General features: G+C 41.2%; 1 protein-coding gene across 2 annotated transcripts in view; it reads left to right on the forward strand.

Moving 5' to 3' along the window:
* Positions 1–12,337, forward strand: part of CLIC5 (chloride intracellular channel 5) — a 95,696-nt gene extending 83,359 nt beyond the window's left edge. For both annotated transcript variants that reach the window (XM_037392436.1, XM_037392437.1), the window contains exons 5-6: positions 706–887; positions 3,132–12,337. In XM_037392436.1, coding sequence (XP_037248333.1) covers positions 706–887; positions 3,132–3,299 — 350 coding nt within the window. In that variant the 3' untranslated portion in view covers positions 3,300–12,337. The remainder of the gene's footprint in view (positions 1–705; positions 888–3,131) is intronic.
* Positions 12,338–16,270: the final 3,933 nt, after the last annotated feature.

The following is a 16,270-nucleotide window of genomic DNA, read 5'->3' on the forward strand; positions in this document are numbered from 1 at the left end:
CATCTCTTTTGTGTAGCATTGTATTTTATTATTGTTATATTACCTTCATTTCAATTGTAGTGTGTCTTCCAGCTCTGTAAAGCTCTGGTTAGCATCTTTGGAATTACTGCTATTGCCTTTAATTACTCTGGAAGGGGTTTAAAAACAGTAAAACTACAACTTCTTGTAACTGAAGTAATGCTGGAAAATTCTGCTTCTTTACAGTCCTACCTAGCTGCTTACATAAATAAAGTAGTGGCATATAGGGCTCTAGTTTACTGGGTGGTGGCGTCAACAGCCTAGAAGAATATCCTAGGGCATATGTGGTTTATTGGTGTATCATACTGACAAGCTGTTCTTTCCTTCCATGATCTCTTTCACTGCTTTTTTGTTGTTTGTTTGTTTGTTTGTTATTTTGGGGTGTGGAGGGGGTTTTTTTGTTTGTTTTATTTTAGTTTTGGGTTTGTTTTTTTGTTTTTTGTGTGTGCTAGTCAGGAGAAGAGATGGCACAACCGTTTCCTGTGCCCCTTTTTTTCCACTGCAGGATGAGCTTTACCCTCCAGCAGACCTTGCTGGTCATCAGATTGTGTAGGCATTGGAGCACATTGTAACAACCAATAAATGGTTCTTGGTTTTTTTGTAGATACTACCATAGCCATTGACAATGAGTCTTTCTAAATAATTCTTACTCTGCCCTAATCACTTATTAATTGCTTTTTGGCAAAGCCCTTGAAAGAGGTTTGGTGAAGGCTCTGAAGAAGCTGGATGACTATCTGAGAACCCCTCTGCCAGAGGAGATTGATGCAGACAGCACCGAAGAGGAGAAATTGTCTAAACGCAAGTTTCTGGATGGAGATGACCTGACTCTTGCTGACTGTAACCTTCTGCCGAAACTCCATGTTGTCAAGGTAAAAGATACCATGTGATGGTCCAAGAAGCCTTATCTGACAATGAGGTGCCCTCCTCCAACAGCCAACTCCTGAAGCCGATGTGTATTTCAGCAGAGGTGTATTAAGTCCTAGAAGAGCAGTTTGAAACACACTTTTGCTTCTTAATATTTCCTATAGGTTAACTTAAGCATCTTTGTATTTAGTACATGGGGAAACTGTCCCATCACGAATTACTGACAAAGACAATATTGAGATCTAGTTATCTTGTCTTTATTTTTACCCTGCTGCAAGTAACAGCAGACTTTCCTATTAATTAGTTCCCATTATTCTTAAGAGAGATGTCAAAACTTTAGTCAGTCCCCACCCATTTGTAACTTAAGAGAAGCAGTCCATCTTTTGGGGGAATATTTGTTGCAGCTGGTATTTCACACAGACAAGCTAACAAATCAAAGTCACTGCCAAGGTCCAGGATTTAAGATGTACAGTGGTCGCTGGTATAGTGCAAATGGTGTACATCATCTTGACTTCTAAATGCTGTATTTATTTAATTTATCAGATGACATGTTTCTTTAGAATAAAGCAAGTACCTGGCAGACCTTGGCAAGCAAGAAAGCTAGGAATTAATGCCAAGTCATGCATCTATTTTGGCTCCATGAGCCAAAACATAAACAGAGCCTGGGAGCTGACTGCACACATGCAAAAAAGAAAAAAAAAAACCCAAAGTTTTTTAAAAAGTGCATAAGTCACAAGATAAGAAATGTGATAATATCCTCACAGGTTTAGCTCTTTCTTTGGCTCGTCTTCATTGGTGACATTGCAGTCAGAAAATGCAAAATGAGTGTCTAGCCTCTTATTGGTTCCTGTCTCCTTGGGATGAAATGAAAGATGTCAAAAGAGAATTAAAATCTTTCTGAGACAAGTATAGCCATAGGATATTGCCTGAAAAGGATTTTACAGACGGAAGAAAAGGGTAAATTATTTTTTCATTTGATGGAAGATGTGTGCTGGAAATCGTGAAAATCTTGACTTAAGTTGCCCAGCAGGTTTTATCTTCCCCATGTGTGCGTGAAACATCATTGAAGGCAAGAACGCTTAATTAAATGCAGTTTAGGACAGAATTTGGACTTGCATATACCAAGTGGATCCTGGTAATAAAAACAAATCACAGTCATTTCTGAGAACATGACTGTCCTAAGAAATCTGAGACGGAAAACAGCTCTACCATGTGCTTTAAAAATAAAGGGGAACTCTGTGGCACATATGTATGTAATTTATGCCCAAGAACAATTTTATACTGTCAGAAAAATTAGAGATTGGAAGCACTCATTAAGTCAGCTAATCCATCCCTTCCTATCAGCTAGTTCATTCTGTCACCACAGGATTATTATATATGGTATATTCTTACAGGAAAACTGAAATAGCCCAATCCAGCAAGCTACTTAACCAACCAACTAGCTTTAAGCACAGATTAGTCCCACTGACTTCAATGGGACCGTACAGGTGCTTAAAATTAAGTACGTACTTAACTATTTTCCTGAATAAGGGCCTGAGTGTTTTTAGAAATCAAAAATTTCCCTTGATAGACAATTTCCTAGTCTTAACAAGTTTTGAAGTAAACATTTTCTCCCCAGTTTGTCCTAATACTCCTGTTTCTAATGTCTGCTAAATCATCTTGGTTTCTCAGTCACAGTACCCATACCACCCTGAATTTTTCATGAACAGATACAGCCTTCCAACAGCTGTAGGTGGTTACATCCTCTGATACCATTGGCCAGGCAAAATATATTACATATATTAAAAATAGAAATACAGTATATATAAAATATAATACAATGTTAAAAAGGAATATGAAAATATGTTACATGTAATTGTGACTAATGGCTTTCTCTTAAATCTGTCTTCCTTTTTATGATTCAGCTGATCAGCTCTTTCTTCTGTGCTGTCTCAGTGTTAAGTGATGTACTTAAGACTGGTAAAAAACACCAAAAAACAATACCGTAAAATTAATGAACGTCAGGTACCATAAAAGTCATAATCTGGTGACAGCAGCCAGGTCATTGATTTAGAGCGTCCTTACAAGACAGGGGTCAACCAACAGTCGTTTTTCAGGCTTTTTTTATTTTAAGTCCCAAGTCTCCAAACATTTATTTCCTTTGCTATTAATTATATGACAAGAAAGTGTAAGAAGAAGCTTTCTAAAAGGGAATTGGGAGATATATCACTAGCAAGGTGCTTTTTTTCTCTCTTTTATCTTTGGTTTAGATTGTTGCAAAGAAATACCGCAACTTTGAGTTCCCGACAGAGATGACGGGGCTGTGGCGGTACCTGAAGAATGCATACGCCAGGGATGAATTCATCAACACCTGTGCAGCGGACAAAGAAATTGAGCAAGCCTATGCAGATGTGGCCAAGCGGCTCAGCAAGTCCTAACTGACCTCAGCGATGGCTCAGTATCCCCTTTTATAGACTCTTCTCCTTGTTGCCTTAAGATATACTTTATCATTATGATATCTGGTTGGCATCCCTATGATTTCACCTGTTCAAGTGTATTGGTCAGGGACACACTTGCTTCTCCCTGGAGAACAGAGAAGGCAGCTCTAGTGGGGTGTTTGTGTGGAGACCCTTTGAAATCTGAACCTAAAATCTGTCTCAACTAGTATTATTTGCAATCAGTATTGGAAATTAATCTACTTTACTAGTTTCTTGTTTCATGTTGGGGGTATATCACCACCTGTATTCTTTGGAGTTTTATAAATAAGATATTAGCTGAAATTTTAAGTAAGAGAGTTGGGAACACATAGAACTTGTTCTTCTGTAGGTTATTTCAAAGATGCTTTTCCCCCCAGTGCTGTTGATAATCTTGAGGCAGGAACAAAATAGGAGGAGGGGAAGGAGTTTGACCCTAAAGGAGAAATGTTCTTAGCGGTTGTATTTTAAAAAAAACTCTCTAAATGCACATTCTATCTTAGCAGGCCTGAGAGTTTATAGGCTATTTATTTTTAACTTGGCGCAAAAGGGGGAAGCCTGAGCGAATATGTCAGACTTGCAGATGCTACTTTGCATAAAATTTGCATGATGTTGTTGGATCCGAATGTCTAAAGCAAAAGAGAGTGAATGAGCAATTGAGCAGGCAGCCCTTGGAAGAGTGGGGCTTGTGCCAAAATGTCCAGTGGATCTGCTATTTGGTAGAGACACACAGACACAGCAATAACGGGGGCAGCATATTGACTGCAGCGACTATAGAGAGAATTGGCACAGCTAACCAAACCGCGTAGGATATTGTCGTCTTGACTGTATGGTTGCCAGTTCCTTTATAATTGCTATCTTGGGAAACTTGGATAGGCAGGAGAAAGCTGTCATTGCACTCAAATTCCAGGCAGGGGAAGCGCTTTCTTCGCGCTGGGCTCCAGATGGGTCACTTTCAAGAACTCATCATCTCACCCCAGGAGAAGTTTGTTCTGAAAGCCTCAAAGAGGGCAGGCTAAAACAGAGAGATGCACATTTCCAGCCAGAAATTCAGCAAGTATGCTAGAAGAAATCGATGCATGATGCCTTAGTCCCTCTCATCGGGGGTTTACCGGTCCAGGTTACACAATTCTGAATTAGGATTGTTTTCTAAAAGTGATTATTTTGTTCTATCATCTGTAGCGTCTTCCTGACACAATCTCCTTTATACTAGTGATTATTTGCACATTAGTTTAGCAAATTCAGAATGACATTTCTTTTGCATGAAACATGATTTTCAGTTTTTTGGGGGGATTTATTGTTGTTTTCAAAGATAAAGCTGAGCTGTAACCTGATGTGGTTTCCCTTCTGATCAGAGCTTCTAGAGCTGCACTGATTTGAGGGGAACCCCAAGCTGGTGAGCTGTGACCAAGGGGAACTTTGCAGGAGGCTTGTTTGCAGCCAGAGAGCTGGAGGACTGGAGACAGCACTGAAAGCCAGCCTCTGCCGTGTGATGCTGATGACAGTCTGAAGCCATCCTGTTGCTTTGGTGGGATTATTCTACTTTTCACACTAGCCCAGCTGGGAGCAGAATGTTGCTCATTGACTGTGAAGATAGTTTGTGGTTGACTATTGTTTTGCATGCAATGGTCAATTTGTTCTGAACTTTCAAAATCTTGGAAGAAAATCCGTGAACTCCCAAGTCTTCTCCTAGAATGGGCTATTTTAACAATGGCTAGACTGGAGGGCAAAGGCTTGCACTCTTTAAAATATTGCTGAGAAATCAACTGGCTCAGAGGACACTAATAGCAGCCAGAAAAATCTAATGAGATTAGAAGTGTCTGCACAAGCACATGTGGCTTGTTAAAAGCATTTCTTCATGAGATTGGAATTATTTGTGATTTTTTTTTCTCTTTGATTATGGCAATTATTTATTTATTTATTTAAATTTACTTGGTCCTTTTAGTCTTTCTTTCTGGTTTTGTGTTTTCACTCAGCACACCGGTCAAGATGGCTTTGTCTGCTTAGAGAAGTGTTACTAGCAATACTCAGTAAATTAGTTTCTAGTGAAAAGTCTTCTATCTGATAATGTTCACTGGGAATTTTTTTCAGTATGATTTAGCTAGGAGTATGACAATCAACAAGATCAGCATTTTTCTCAGTTGTCTTTTTCCAGGTTTGTACTTCAGTTAGTGGCTTTTGCTTAATCACAGTTGCAGTGAATCTTTGAATAAAGATGCAGAGGCAGATTCAGAATCGTGCTCTGTGCTTATTGTATTTAGCTCCTTAAAGAAGATTGTCCCAACATCCAGCAGATCTCAGGCAGGGTAATTTAACCAGCTCAGGATCTGACCTGATTTCCATCTCTGAATCTTCACCAGTTTGCTGAATCCTGTGGTTCTGAAATGTTCTAATACGTCTTTCTTTAGTTTTGCTAGTAGAGGGCCAAATCAAAATCAGTTAATCTCTATGACATCAAATCACATCTCCTTTTTAAAAAATATGTTTAAAAATGGTTAAGCTGATACCAAAAAGAAAATGAGCTGTTAGCTCAATGAGCTTTTTCTAAGATGATTTGCATGTTCTTAAAATCTTTTTAGGATTTCATTATAAAATCTAAAAACCCCTAAGCTACCCTTTTAATTAATAAAAAAAATCGTAAATATCTTCATTATTCTAGCAATACCACCCAAAAAAAATCTTAATAAAATGTGTTTATGGATATGAGAAAGAGTATGAGGAAAATGAAACAGCTTTCAGCTACCGTGCCTGTTCTGTCTGAATTCAAGTCTCACTCTGCATCCTATCTTTGCATTTTCACTCATGACTCTATTATAGGCTCATCCAAGATCCAAGATTATGGACAGGTTCAGGCATTTCCTGACCTTTGTTTGGGTTTGAAATCCAAGCTCATGTTCTCAGATCTGTAACTTTCGCTCACCTTTGTGCTTTTTGGCTTTAGCCATCGTCAGAAGCAGGAAATACTGGAAATCCTACATAGAAAAGTGTTTTGCTGAGATTTTGAGCTCAGTTCTCAAGACTCGGGATCCGTCACCAGTGAGATTTTAAAGGGCTCCAGACTCCTTTAAGGCAGGGTATTTTTGGTGACCTTCCATTGTATTTAGAATTATAAGTAATAAATATTAATCATACAGGATTGTATATCTACATTGGCAAGGCAGCATTTCTGAAAAGAATCTAAGTGACAAGACAGACATTGCAGATTTACAATAACTTTGTTCATAAATTTTTTGCAAGATGTAAAGAAAGACATAGCACAGGGGGGGAAGAAGCCAACAATGTGGATTTAATCATCTACATTTCAGAAATGCAGACCAAATGTCTGTAAAGATGTCCATTTCATCCAAACATTTCTTAGATATTTATTTCAAAGCCCCCTATTCAGTCAGTCCAACACTCCATTCATATTGGAAGTAATATTGATTTTTCTTCTATTAGCAGTGGTATGGGAGTGCTGGAGAATCCCATAGACTAGTAACTGTTATTCTCTGTTAGACTATTTGAATTGCCACGGTCATCTTGCTGTACAGGTAAGACTAAAGAAGTATTTGTTTCAAGACCGTTTAAATGAGGACTTCTGACAAAAATGTTTTTTCCAGTAAAAAGAATCAGATAATGCTATTGCTTTGTCAGATCTAGCGTGGAATATAGAGCTACAGGTTACTCCTGTGTTTTCATCAGCTGAGAAACCACTGACAGCGAGGAATGACAGTCTATATCACAAAGAAACTAGAAATGTTTCTTTCCTACAAGAAAGTTCAGCTGAATTACATGTAGCATTTATTCTGAATATGTATTTATTTTATTTTAACCCATAGCCACCTTTCCTCCTCTCTCATCCCTGCTCAGATTCAACTCCCAAGTTGGCCATAACTGTGCTGCCTTTTCCTCAGTGCTAAGTAGCAGGGTGCTCGTGGATGGACACATGAGGAACTGTGGGTTAGTATAACCCATCTGCCTTGTGGGATGAAGCCCCCTTTCTGCATTGACTGAGTTTGGCTAATTAACTGAGTTTAAAGCATTGCAAAACTGTAGGCAGTGGAAATCTCACTTATGTAAAGCCCCAGAAGCACGTGGAAGCATTCACTTTTCAAAATGAATTGGTATTTTAAAGAAAAAAATAACCCCAAAGTCTTGTGTCCTCCTTCATGTGTATTCTTTTAAACATCAGGAAGTTTTCATTTGTTTATTATTCTGCTAGATATGCCCATTATTCTTGAATTTCTTTTGATATTAAGAAATATTTTTCCAGGAAGATTTTGCCTTTCTGCTGAATCTTTCATCTCTTCATTAATTTTGATGTCTGCAATGCCCTAGTCATTCCAGAGGAGGCAGGAAAGCTGTGAGGCTTATACTTGTTGAGAAGTTGATGGAGTTAATGATTTTTTTGGAAAAAACAGTATTAAAAACATTTTTTTAAAATGTGTCTTTTCATCTGGGATACTTTAACCAAGAGTGATAGACTGTTTAGTCTGGACTGTGATTTTCAGCACAGAACTGAACAAGCCACCATGTTTAAGGCAGCTTTGCCTAGGAATTTCCCCAGGATTCATAGAGATATTCCTGCTGGATGACAAAATTTCCAATTCCTTTGATCAGCAGGGATCTGCCGGTTTGTATTGGCACTGAACTGTGACAGCCCGCTGACTCAGTGCTGGGCGGAGGAGAGGGGTCCTGCTCCCTTTTCTCTCCTTCTGGCTCATAGGCAGGGACAGCAGAAAGCATTGATCCATTTTGTTTCCTTGCCCCATGCCCCAGGCAACTCTCCAGCCATAGGAAAGCACAGAAACCCCATCCAGTGCTGGTTTTCAAAGCTTGATCAGTCCATGTTTTAGGTGTGACATGAAGGTCTGAAGAGCCCCATGTAACCCCTCAGGCACTCCCCGTGCAGCGTGATGGGAGTCAGCCGTGTCTCAGAGACCGCAGCAGTCACATTCCCCATTTGCCCCAAATCATTCCCCTTTCACCGTTCATTGGAGAGATGCTAAAGCTGAAAATGCTCCAGAGGATGCACTTGAATGTGGTGTCTTTTGTGTTCATCAGCTAACCAGCTCCCAGTGATGATGTTGTCACCCTGCAGCAGGTCGTGCCTCTGCTGCAAATGGATGAGCCATCACCCCTTGGAGTGGCAGTCCTCGGGTGGGAAACGCTGAAGCTGCCCAGCCAGCGATGGTGCAACCATGATGAAAGGTCCCGGTGCCAAATTTTCTCCAGCCTGGCTCTCTAGCTGAAGTGTGTTAGCAGCTCAGCTGGGGCCATGATCCAGCACTAATGAGCATTTCTAGCTTGCAGCACGTGAATAGAGACTACTCATGTGTTTAATGTTAAACATGTGCTTGCCTGCTTGCCTGGAGAGGGGCCTAAAAGTCATGATAGAAAAGCCTATATTAATGAAGAGCATTAGTATTCTCTTCCCTTTGAAATCTGGTGGCAGAATTCCCAGTGGGGGAATTCCCAATAGGAATTCCCAGTAGAGCCCAAGGCTACATGAGCATGAAGATGTCAAGTGTGAAGATGTCCTTAGAGAACCGAAAACACTCAAGGAGAAAAGAAAGCATTAGTGTTATGTAGGGTCTTCTTGCAGAAGGACACCAGCCATGTGGTAACTGGAGGGACACCACCAGTGCCGTCAGGCTCCATTCCGGTTTATCACAGGGAGGTTCAGAGTGGAGCTGGGACCAGGCCATGCTGGCAGTGTAATGCCAAGGCATGTTCTGCTGTATCTCCAGCCACACTCCCCATGGTGGTATCCCCACAGTATAACGATGCATCCATTGTGTCTGCCTTGCTTTTATTATGAAGTGACTTGTCTAAAGAAAACTAAGAAGGGTGGGGAAATTTTTTTTTTTTTTTATATATATATAGATGGACTAAAACCAATCCAAATATGCTTTAATGGTTCTCAACACGATACTGTCAATTCTCACCACAGGGTGGAATTTGTTGGTGGAAATTAAATTAAATTAAATTAAAACAGAAAGGCTTGGATATTGCTAATGGGTTCTACTGGGAGCCCTAAAAGCAGTATGCAGTGTAGAACCATAACAGGAGTGAACATCCTTTAATTCCCAGAATCATTTGGGTTTCACAGGGTCGTTTCAGCCTATTCTGCTGCACTGCTGAGAAGTTGCTCTTTCCCTGTCTCCCTAGGTCTATAAACTCTGAAGAATTTGGGAAATGGCTAAAGGCACCACATTAATCTTTTTTTTTTTTCCACTTCCCCCCCCTGCCCCTTTCATTAAAAGAACTACTTTAGTTTGGAAGTAAGCAATAAGTAAATAGAATTTGCAAACAGCAGATTTCTCTACTTTTTCATTAAGGAAGTTTTTAAGAGCTTTCAGGAAATGAGTGGTTATCCTCAGCTTTGGGAATAAACTGTGGTATAAAATATATATAGAAGTGTGATTCTGATTAAATAATTTAAGCAGAAAGATTACAGTTTGTTTTAAGGAGCACGCTTAGGACTAAATGAATGGAATACTCCAGATATTGCAATAAGGACTTAGGATTCAGTTCTAATTTCCATTGGTTTCTTTTTTTTTTAATTACTTATTGTACAATATTGAAACTATATGCATATTCACTTTGTTTAACTGCATTATTTAATTGAATAATGCTGTGAAGTGTGTTGGGATGAAAGGTGGCACAAAGAGGAAAACTTACACTCTTGAAACAGCACTATTATTTCTGTGTGTTTGATTTTGTTCCCGCTGGAATAAACAGAAACCACACCATTTAGCTGTGTAGAAGCAGGATCCCAGCTTCACAGATCCAGATAGTTTGGCACTCTCTTTGAAGGACAGGGTAATTTGCTGTTTAGCAATCTGAGTCTTGCAGTGGGCACAGCGCATTTCGGAAGGCATCCAGGACCATCCTTGGGTGAATGGATAGCATTGCTCGTGAAGGACCACAGTGAATTCCCTGCTGTTACAAAATGAGATTAAGCCATCATGAGATGTGGACTAGCTAACCCTGAACCAGACACATTTGCCTGCAGCGCAGCCACTAAATTGGTCTGACATCAGGAACCGCAGCGTAAGAGCTTGGCCTCAGAAGGAAGTCAAAGCAGCATCTTTGTCACTAGTCATTTTCTATTTATAATGACACAGATCTATTTTATAATCATGGGGAGGCACAACAGGACTGTGCTTTGTTCTGCCTAAATCACATTTCTCGTGCGGGTGCGTTTAAACACAGCCTTTGGCCCCTTGCCGCACACCACACGCACCCAAGGAGGGCAATTCTGGCACAACAATGCACACCCTGTCGTGCTTGAATGCTCAAAGACTCCTGTGCTGAAGCAATAAACTCCTGCTAAATGGCTTTAAAATGTTCCCTTAAGTGTGCTGAGCTGCAACGCCGCCTCACTTCTTGTTTCCAATGCCATTTTGTGTCTAAGCCTCGTGTTTCAAATCAACCGGGAGTGGATTGTGTTGTTTAGTGCTGGAAGTTACTGGGCATTATTAACCATAAGAAACTGGGGTGAAAACCCCCAAGCCCCAGCGCAGCCCTCTTTCTTAGTGCAAAATGGACTGCTTGTGCACGTGACTGCATTTTCAGAAGCTGTGAAAAAATTCCTAATAGCTGCTTGGTTTGGTTTCTGGAGAATGGGTCCTCATCTGTGCAAATCCTCAGAGATATGATGGTAAACACCCCGCCCTGCCCTGCCCCGCCCCCCCCCGCCCCGCCCCCCCCCTTTCTTTTTTTTTTTTTCTTTTAATTGAAGGGTCCTCCTCTGTATTGCTTAGAAATTTATGATCTAGCGATCAATAGATTTATTTTTGTTGTCTGACTGTTTTCAGTTCTAAAGCCTGAAGATCAAAGCCAAGTTGCACAATGAGATTTAGGGGTGAACGGGAATGTTTTTTTTTCCTCAAACCCCACTGATTTTCAAATCCTGACTCATTTGGGGCACAGTCCTGGTTACTTTGAGGGGGGTCTGAGGCTGAAAGAGAGGAAGGGGAGTCCACTGTACATGCTACTGTCCTTCCACTGAGAGAAGATAGCAAGAACGAGGTATATGGACAAGTTTCCCATCTTCAGTGTGAAAGCAACCCGTACAGAGACCTGAGTGGCCCTAAGCTGATCCACGACTGCTTAAACATTGCAATGACATTAAAAAGCAAAATTTGGGATGGGAACAATGACTTGATGATCAGGCACGGTACCTCTTCAGGCCATTGTACGGGAAAAAAAACCCTCATTTGAAACGACACTCAAATTTTTAAGTACTGGCCCAGACCCAAGTGAAGGCCTGGATTTTCTCCTCCAAAATGTCATCGCAGAAATACCTAATGACTGTTGGGATTGGTAAGAGCAAAATCAGGAACTCAAGGAGAAGGCAGGAATGACCTTTAAACTCAGACCTGGTAAGCTTCCAAGAAAAGTCACTTATTTGTAAACAGCTATTTTATAGTGGTTGACCATGAAAAGTAACTGTGTATCTAGGGGTCTCTATCAGATAGGAAAGCAAGACGGGATAAATCCCTTCCCATACTTGTGATTTTCAGCTGAATCTGTTGTTAATGGGTAATTTTAGATTAGACTGTAACCTTTTGGGGTAGGAACTATATAATTTCTTCTCTGTATGTGCAGCTCCTAACACAACAGAAGCCTGATGGGAGCGTTTGTGTGCTGCTCTAACCCTCGTAACATGTAATAATAGGAATAATATAATTAAAATGTCATTGCAATTCACCTTTAATATTATGATTGTGCAGCTGTACTCTGTCAACTGAGAATAAAATGAATGTCCTTTTTGTATAATAAGTAGTATATTTTATTATTGAAGAAACAGTTAAGTTTAATTTTTAAAAGCAAAAAAGTATCTGCTCATTGTTTCATTTTAAGCTTCTGGATAAATAAGCAAACATTTCTTTTGTATCCTTCAAATGAGTATGTGTTAAATGAAGAAATCCACCTTCCTAAATTGTAGCTGGTTATAATCTTATATTCCAAGAGTGATTAACACCTGTTAATTTGAATAAAAGTGGTTTATTTTCTCATTGGGTTATTCCTGAAGTTTTGTTTAATTTGTTAATTGTTTTTTGTAAACAGGCAACGTTCCCTTGGCTGCAAGAAAAAACATGTGCTCACAGCTTGAATACAGCTATACTCTTCACTGGATCTAAAAACTGGTTTAATAGAAGTAAAGGGAAAGGCAGCAAGGACAAGTAAGCTACATCTGTGTTAGAAGAAGAAACATGGCCAGGGTATAACTCATGCACTGTCCCCCAGATGCTGGTGCCATATAGCTAGTGCAGCTGGTGGTACTGTGTTGGCCTGGACCAGAGAGCACTCTCCAGGGCAGTGTCCAAGCACAGCACACGGAATATGAGAACTTGTGGGCTTATAAGTATGGTCTAAAAAATGATGGATGGGCTGAAATGAGAAACAATTATCCAATATTTCTCATATCACAAGTTACGTATTCCAAATGAAATAATTAAGCAGCAAGTTTAAGGCAAACAGAAGTGCCTTTTTACACAGTGTATCATTAAGCTTTGGAGGCCTTTACCAGATCAAAATGAATATGGGGTTCAAATACGAATATGATAACTTCATGAAGAGCTGATCTGTTAATGTTGTTAAACATGAAAGTTCGGGTGCAACTGTCAGGTCAAGAGGGACTCTCTTCCAGGGACATGTAGGTTTCCACTCACCTTATTTCTTATACTGCTTCTGCTGCAAGAGGGTAGACACAGCAGAGGTAGGGCTGGGTGGCACATGCCACATCTCTTTTGATGTGATGTATCATATAAAAATGAGAATTTGTTTCAAAATCTTCAAACCCAAAGTGGTAAGTGACAACCTAATGTTTCTGCTTTAACTACTGCCAAAATAGCTTTTCAGTTCTCCAGAACTGTAGAACTCCAGGGCCTTGTCTGATTGCTTTTGTGCTAAGCTCTCCATGTGCAAGCCCCCAGGTGCACCTTCACAGCAGATGAGGCCTTTCCCTTTCTCTCTCATTGTGGCAGCATGGAGGAAAACGAGGGTATCTGCAAAACCCACCATCAGGCACATCAAACAATGAGTAAGTAAGGGAATGCAGTCCCTTTTTCACCTAATTTGTAACCAGTCCTGAATGGAAGCACAGCTTGGCTGTTTGGTCACTCAGCTGCATGTGGGCTGACCACAGCCAGCGCTGCTGGGGCTGACTGGGGCCACTGCCATGCATTTTCTAGTAGAACCCCACACCTTGCACAGCTCCATCGTGTCACTGCATTGCCAGAACCACACTCATGAGACTGTGCCATCCATCCTCATCACCACCTCTGAGAGTGGCTGGTACTGAAGCCTTCAAAGGGTGGTGCTGGGAGCCCCATCCCCTGGGGTTTAACATACTGACCACAGACACAAAATGTTCCACACTGGTGGTGTTTTTTCAGTGTTTATTGCATTAGAAATAGTTACCTATAGCTCTGGCTCCTCTAATTGTACAAACAAATCTGACACTGGTCTCAGGCTCTCCAGACACTGGTCTGGGTGATATTTTATGGTAGTGAGTGCATCATATGCATTAGACACTGTGTAAAAAAAGAAGTTTCTGTGCATGAGCAATTGTGATTGCAGATGTGAATGATGAAAAATGGGGTGAGAAACAACATGGATCATTCATCATTTTTCCTGTCTTTATTTTATCATTATTTATGCATCTGCTCTCAACAAGCCAAAGCTTTCCCCTTTCCATAGCCATGTCTTTATGCTGCTGGTCATTTTTTTGGTCATTTGGTCTCTGAAGGATTGCTTCTACCCAGCTAATCGCTCTATCTGATGGGGATTTGTACTGCTGTCTCTCCCTGCATGCCATGTGAAAAATAGAGTCCTTAGCGGGCTCCACAGAGCTGCTGGCACCTCGTCCTTCAGGGATGGGGTGGGGGGAAGCTTTGTGAATGAGGGTTTAGTTTGGTTTTTCTTTTTTTTTTTATCTCAATACCTGCTGTAACACTCTACACATCCTGCAAGACACGCTGCAATCAGCCCCGTCTGCGCCAGGCAAGAGTTTAGACATTTCAGGTGTCATCCATCCTTCATATCCCGTGCACGTCTCTTTCACGAGCCCAGCAGATGCCTTTAATTGCCAGCCACTGCTCTTGGCTTTCCAAGAAGTAGCAGGGGAACTATGGAGTCCCTCTGGCGAAGGATGAAACGAAGGGGCCCAGCAGTGTTATGACATTTTCTTGCACTGAATTGGCTTTGGGAAGAATGGGCTCTTTCCTCCCCTTAGATAAGCACAGAAATCTTAAGCAGATGCTTGCAAAACATCAAACAAATATATACTTAAAATAAATAAATATAGGCTATACCCACATGCCCCATAATCTGGCCAATATTCAGCCACCGCTAACATTATCTAGCCTTTCTCTGGTGAGGCCTGGAGGAAAAGGAAAAACCCGCAGTTTAGTCACTCCGCAGCAGGACCACAACTGGCTCCTCCAGCACCATCATCCCAGGGCTGAAGGCGGCCGTGCCGGTGGCTGGTGGCCAGTCTCCCATCCACTCCATTGTTCAGCAGCTAGAGGGAAACACAGCCCTTCTTTCTCCTGTGTTGTGTCTACACTCCAGGGGCTTTAATATGTTTAAGTTTTTCCTTAAATCAGCATTGCGGAATGCGAAGGGGAATTTCATGCCATAGGGAAGAAGGTGCAGCAGTCTGGAAAGCCTAAATTGCCAAAAACAGAAAGAAAAGGTGTTTTCTTTAGTGCTTAAGTAACTCTTATACTCCTGATTTCTAGGGCAGAGATAATAGGAGGGATTTCTTCTAGTTCCCTTGCATTGAAAGCCACAGGTTCTGGCAAAAGCTGGATGGAAGTATATTTGTTGAAAAGTGTGAGAAAAAACTCATTGCAAGAAGTCCCCCTTCCCTCAGTCCTTTGTTAGAACAACATTAAAGGACATTATCAGTGCCAAGGGAAGGGCTTTTAAGAACCTGCTGGAGTTCAGGTCACCCATGTAATACTCACTTCTTGTGCAGAGGGGCTGTGGTACCAGCTTTTATCAGGTCATGTACCATCCTGCACAGGTCCCTCCCCATTTGGTGCCCTGAACAAGTGATGCAATTTCTTTTCTCAGCAATGTGTGGTGCTGGGCCTTCTTTATTCCTTATTACTCAGCCTGCTAGGAAGCTCTTTAAAAGTCATGGTATCATGCGCTTTCTACAGCAGCGTTGTTTGTAACTGCCTCACAAACATGCATTAGACTACTTCATGTATCCCCGAGGGGGACAGGGGGATGTTTCACAGCCTGGGAACCAAGGCTGAGAACTTTGGATGTGAGCTTTCTCTTCACTTGGGATGCTCGGTTTCACCTATTTAAGACATGATTTTTTACAGTATGTTGCTCTGCACAGCAATTTTGGGGTACTGCTGTACCAATAAACTCCGTGTGCTGGGAACACTTCCAGTCTCTGGGACAAACTGGCACAAAACGGTTCCTGTCCATACTGGCTTTACCTTCCCCAACTGCACAGATACCTGCAAATTGCTTATTAGAAACAGGCCCTGGACGAGTGAACTTCCAAATGATGCTGGGGACAGATTAGCTTGGGAGGGCACTAGGTGGCCTGAGCCAAGAGGGATCTCACAGTCTAGACACACATGCATACATGTATATGTACATACATATATATGTATATGGTGTGTGTATCTGTGTGTATAGACACTAAGTAGTAAAGGCAGCCACCTGGGTTACGATCCCACTGCTTTCAGGTGCAGCTGGGATTGCTCAGAGCTCCTGCACCTCAGCTGTCGCTTCAAGTCCCAGGGCCACTATAATGCTTGTATATAAGAAGCGGCAAATTCGCATCACATGAGCAGTATTTGGGTTTTCCTAAGTTTAGGGTGTTGGACTTGGCAAGTATAGCAATGTTTTAGTGTAGTTTTACTTTGTGTAACATTTTGTGTACATGTGCATATGCTTGCATACACACGTAGGTG

Source organism: Falco rusticolus, chromosome 6 (genome assembly GCF_015220075.1).
Source record: "Falco rusticolus isolate bFalRus1 chromosome 6, bFalRus1.pri, whole genome shotgun sequence".
NCBI lineage: Eukaryota > Metazoa > Chordata > Aves > Falconiformes > Falconidae > Falco > Falco rusticolus.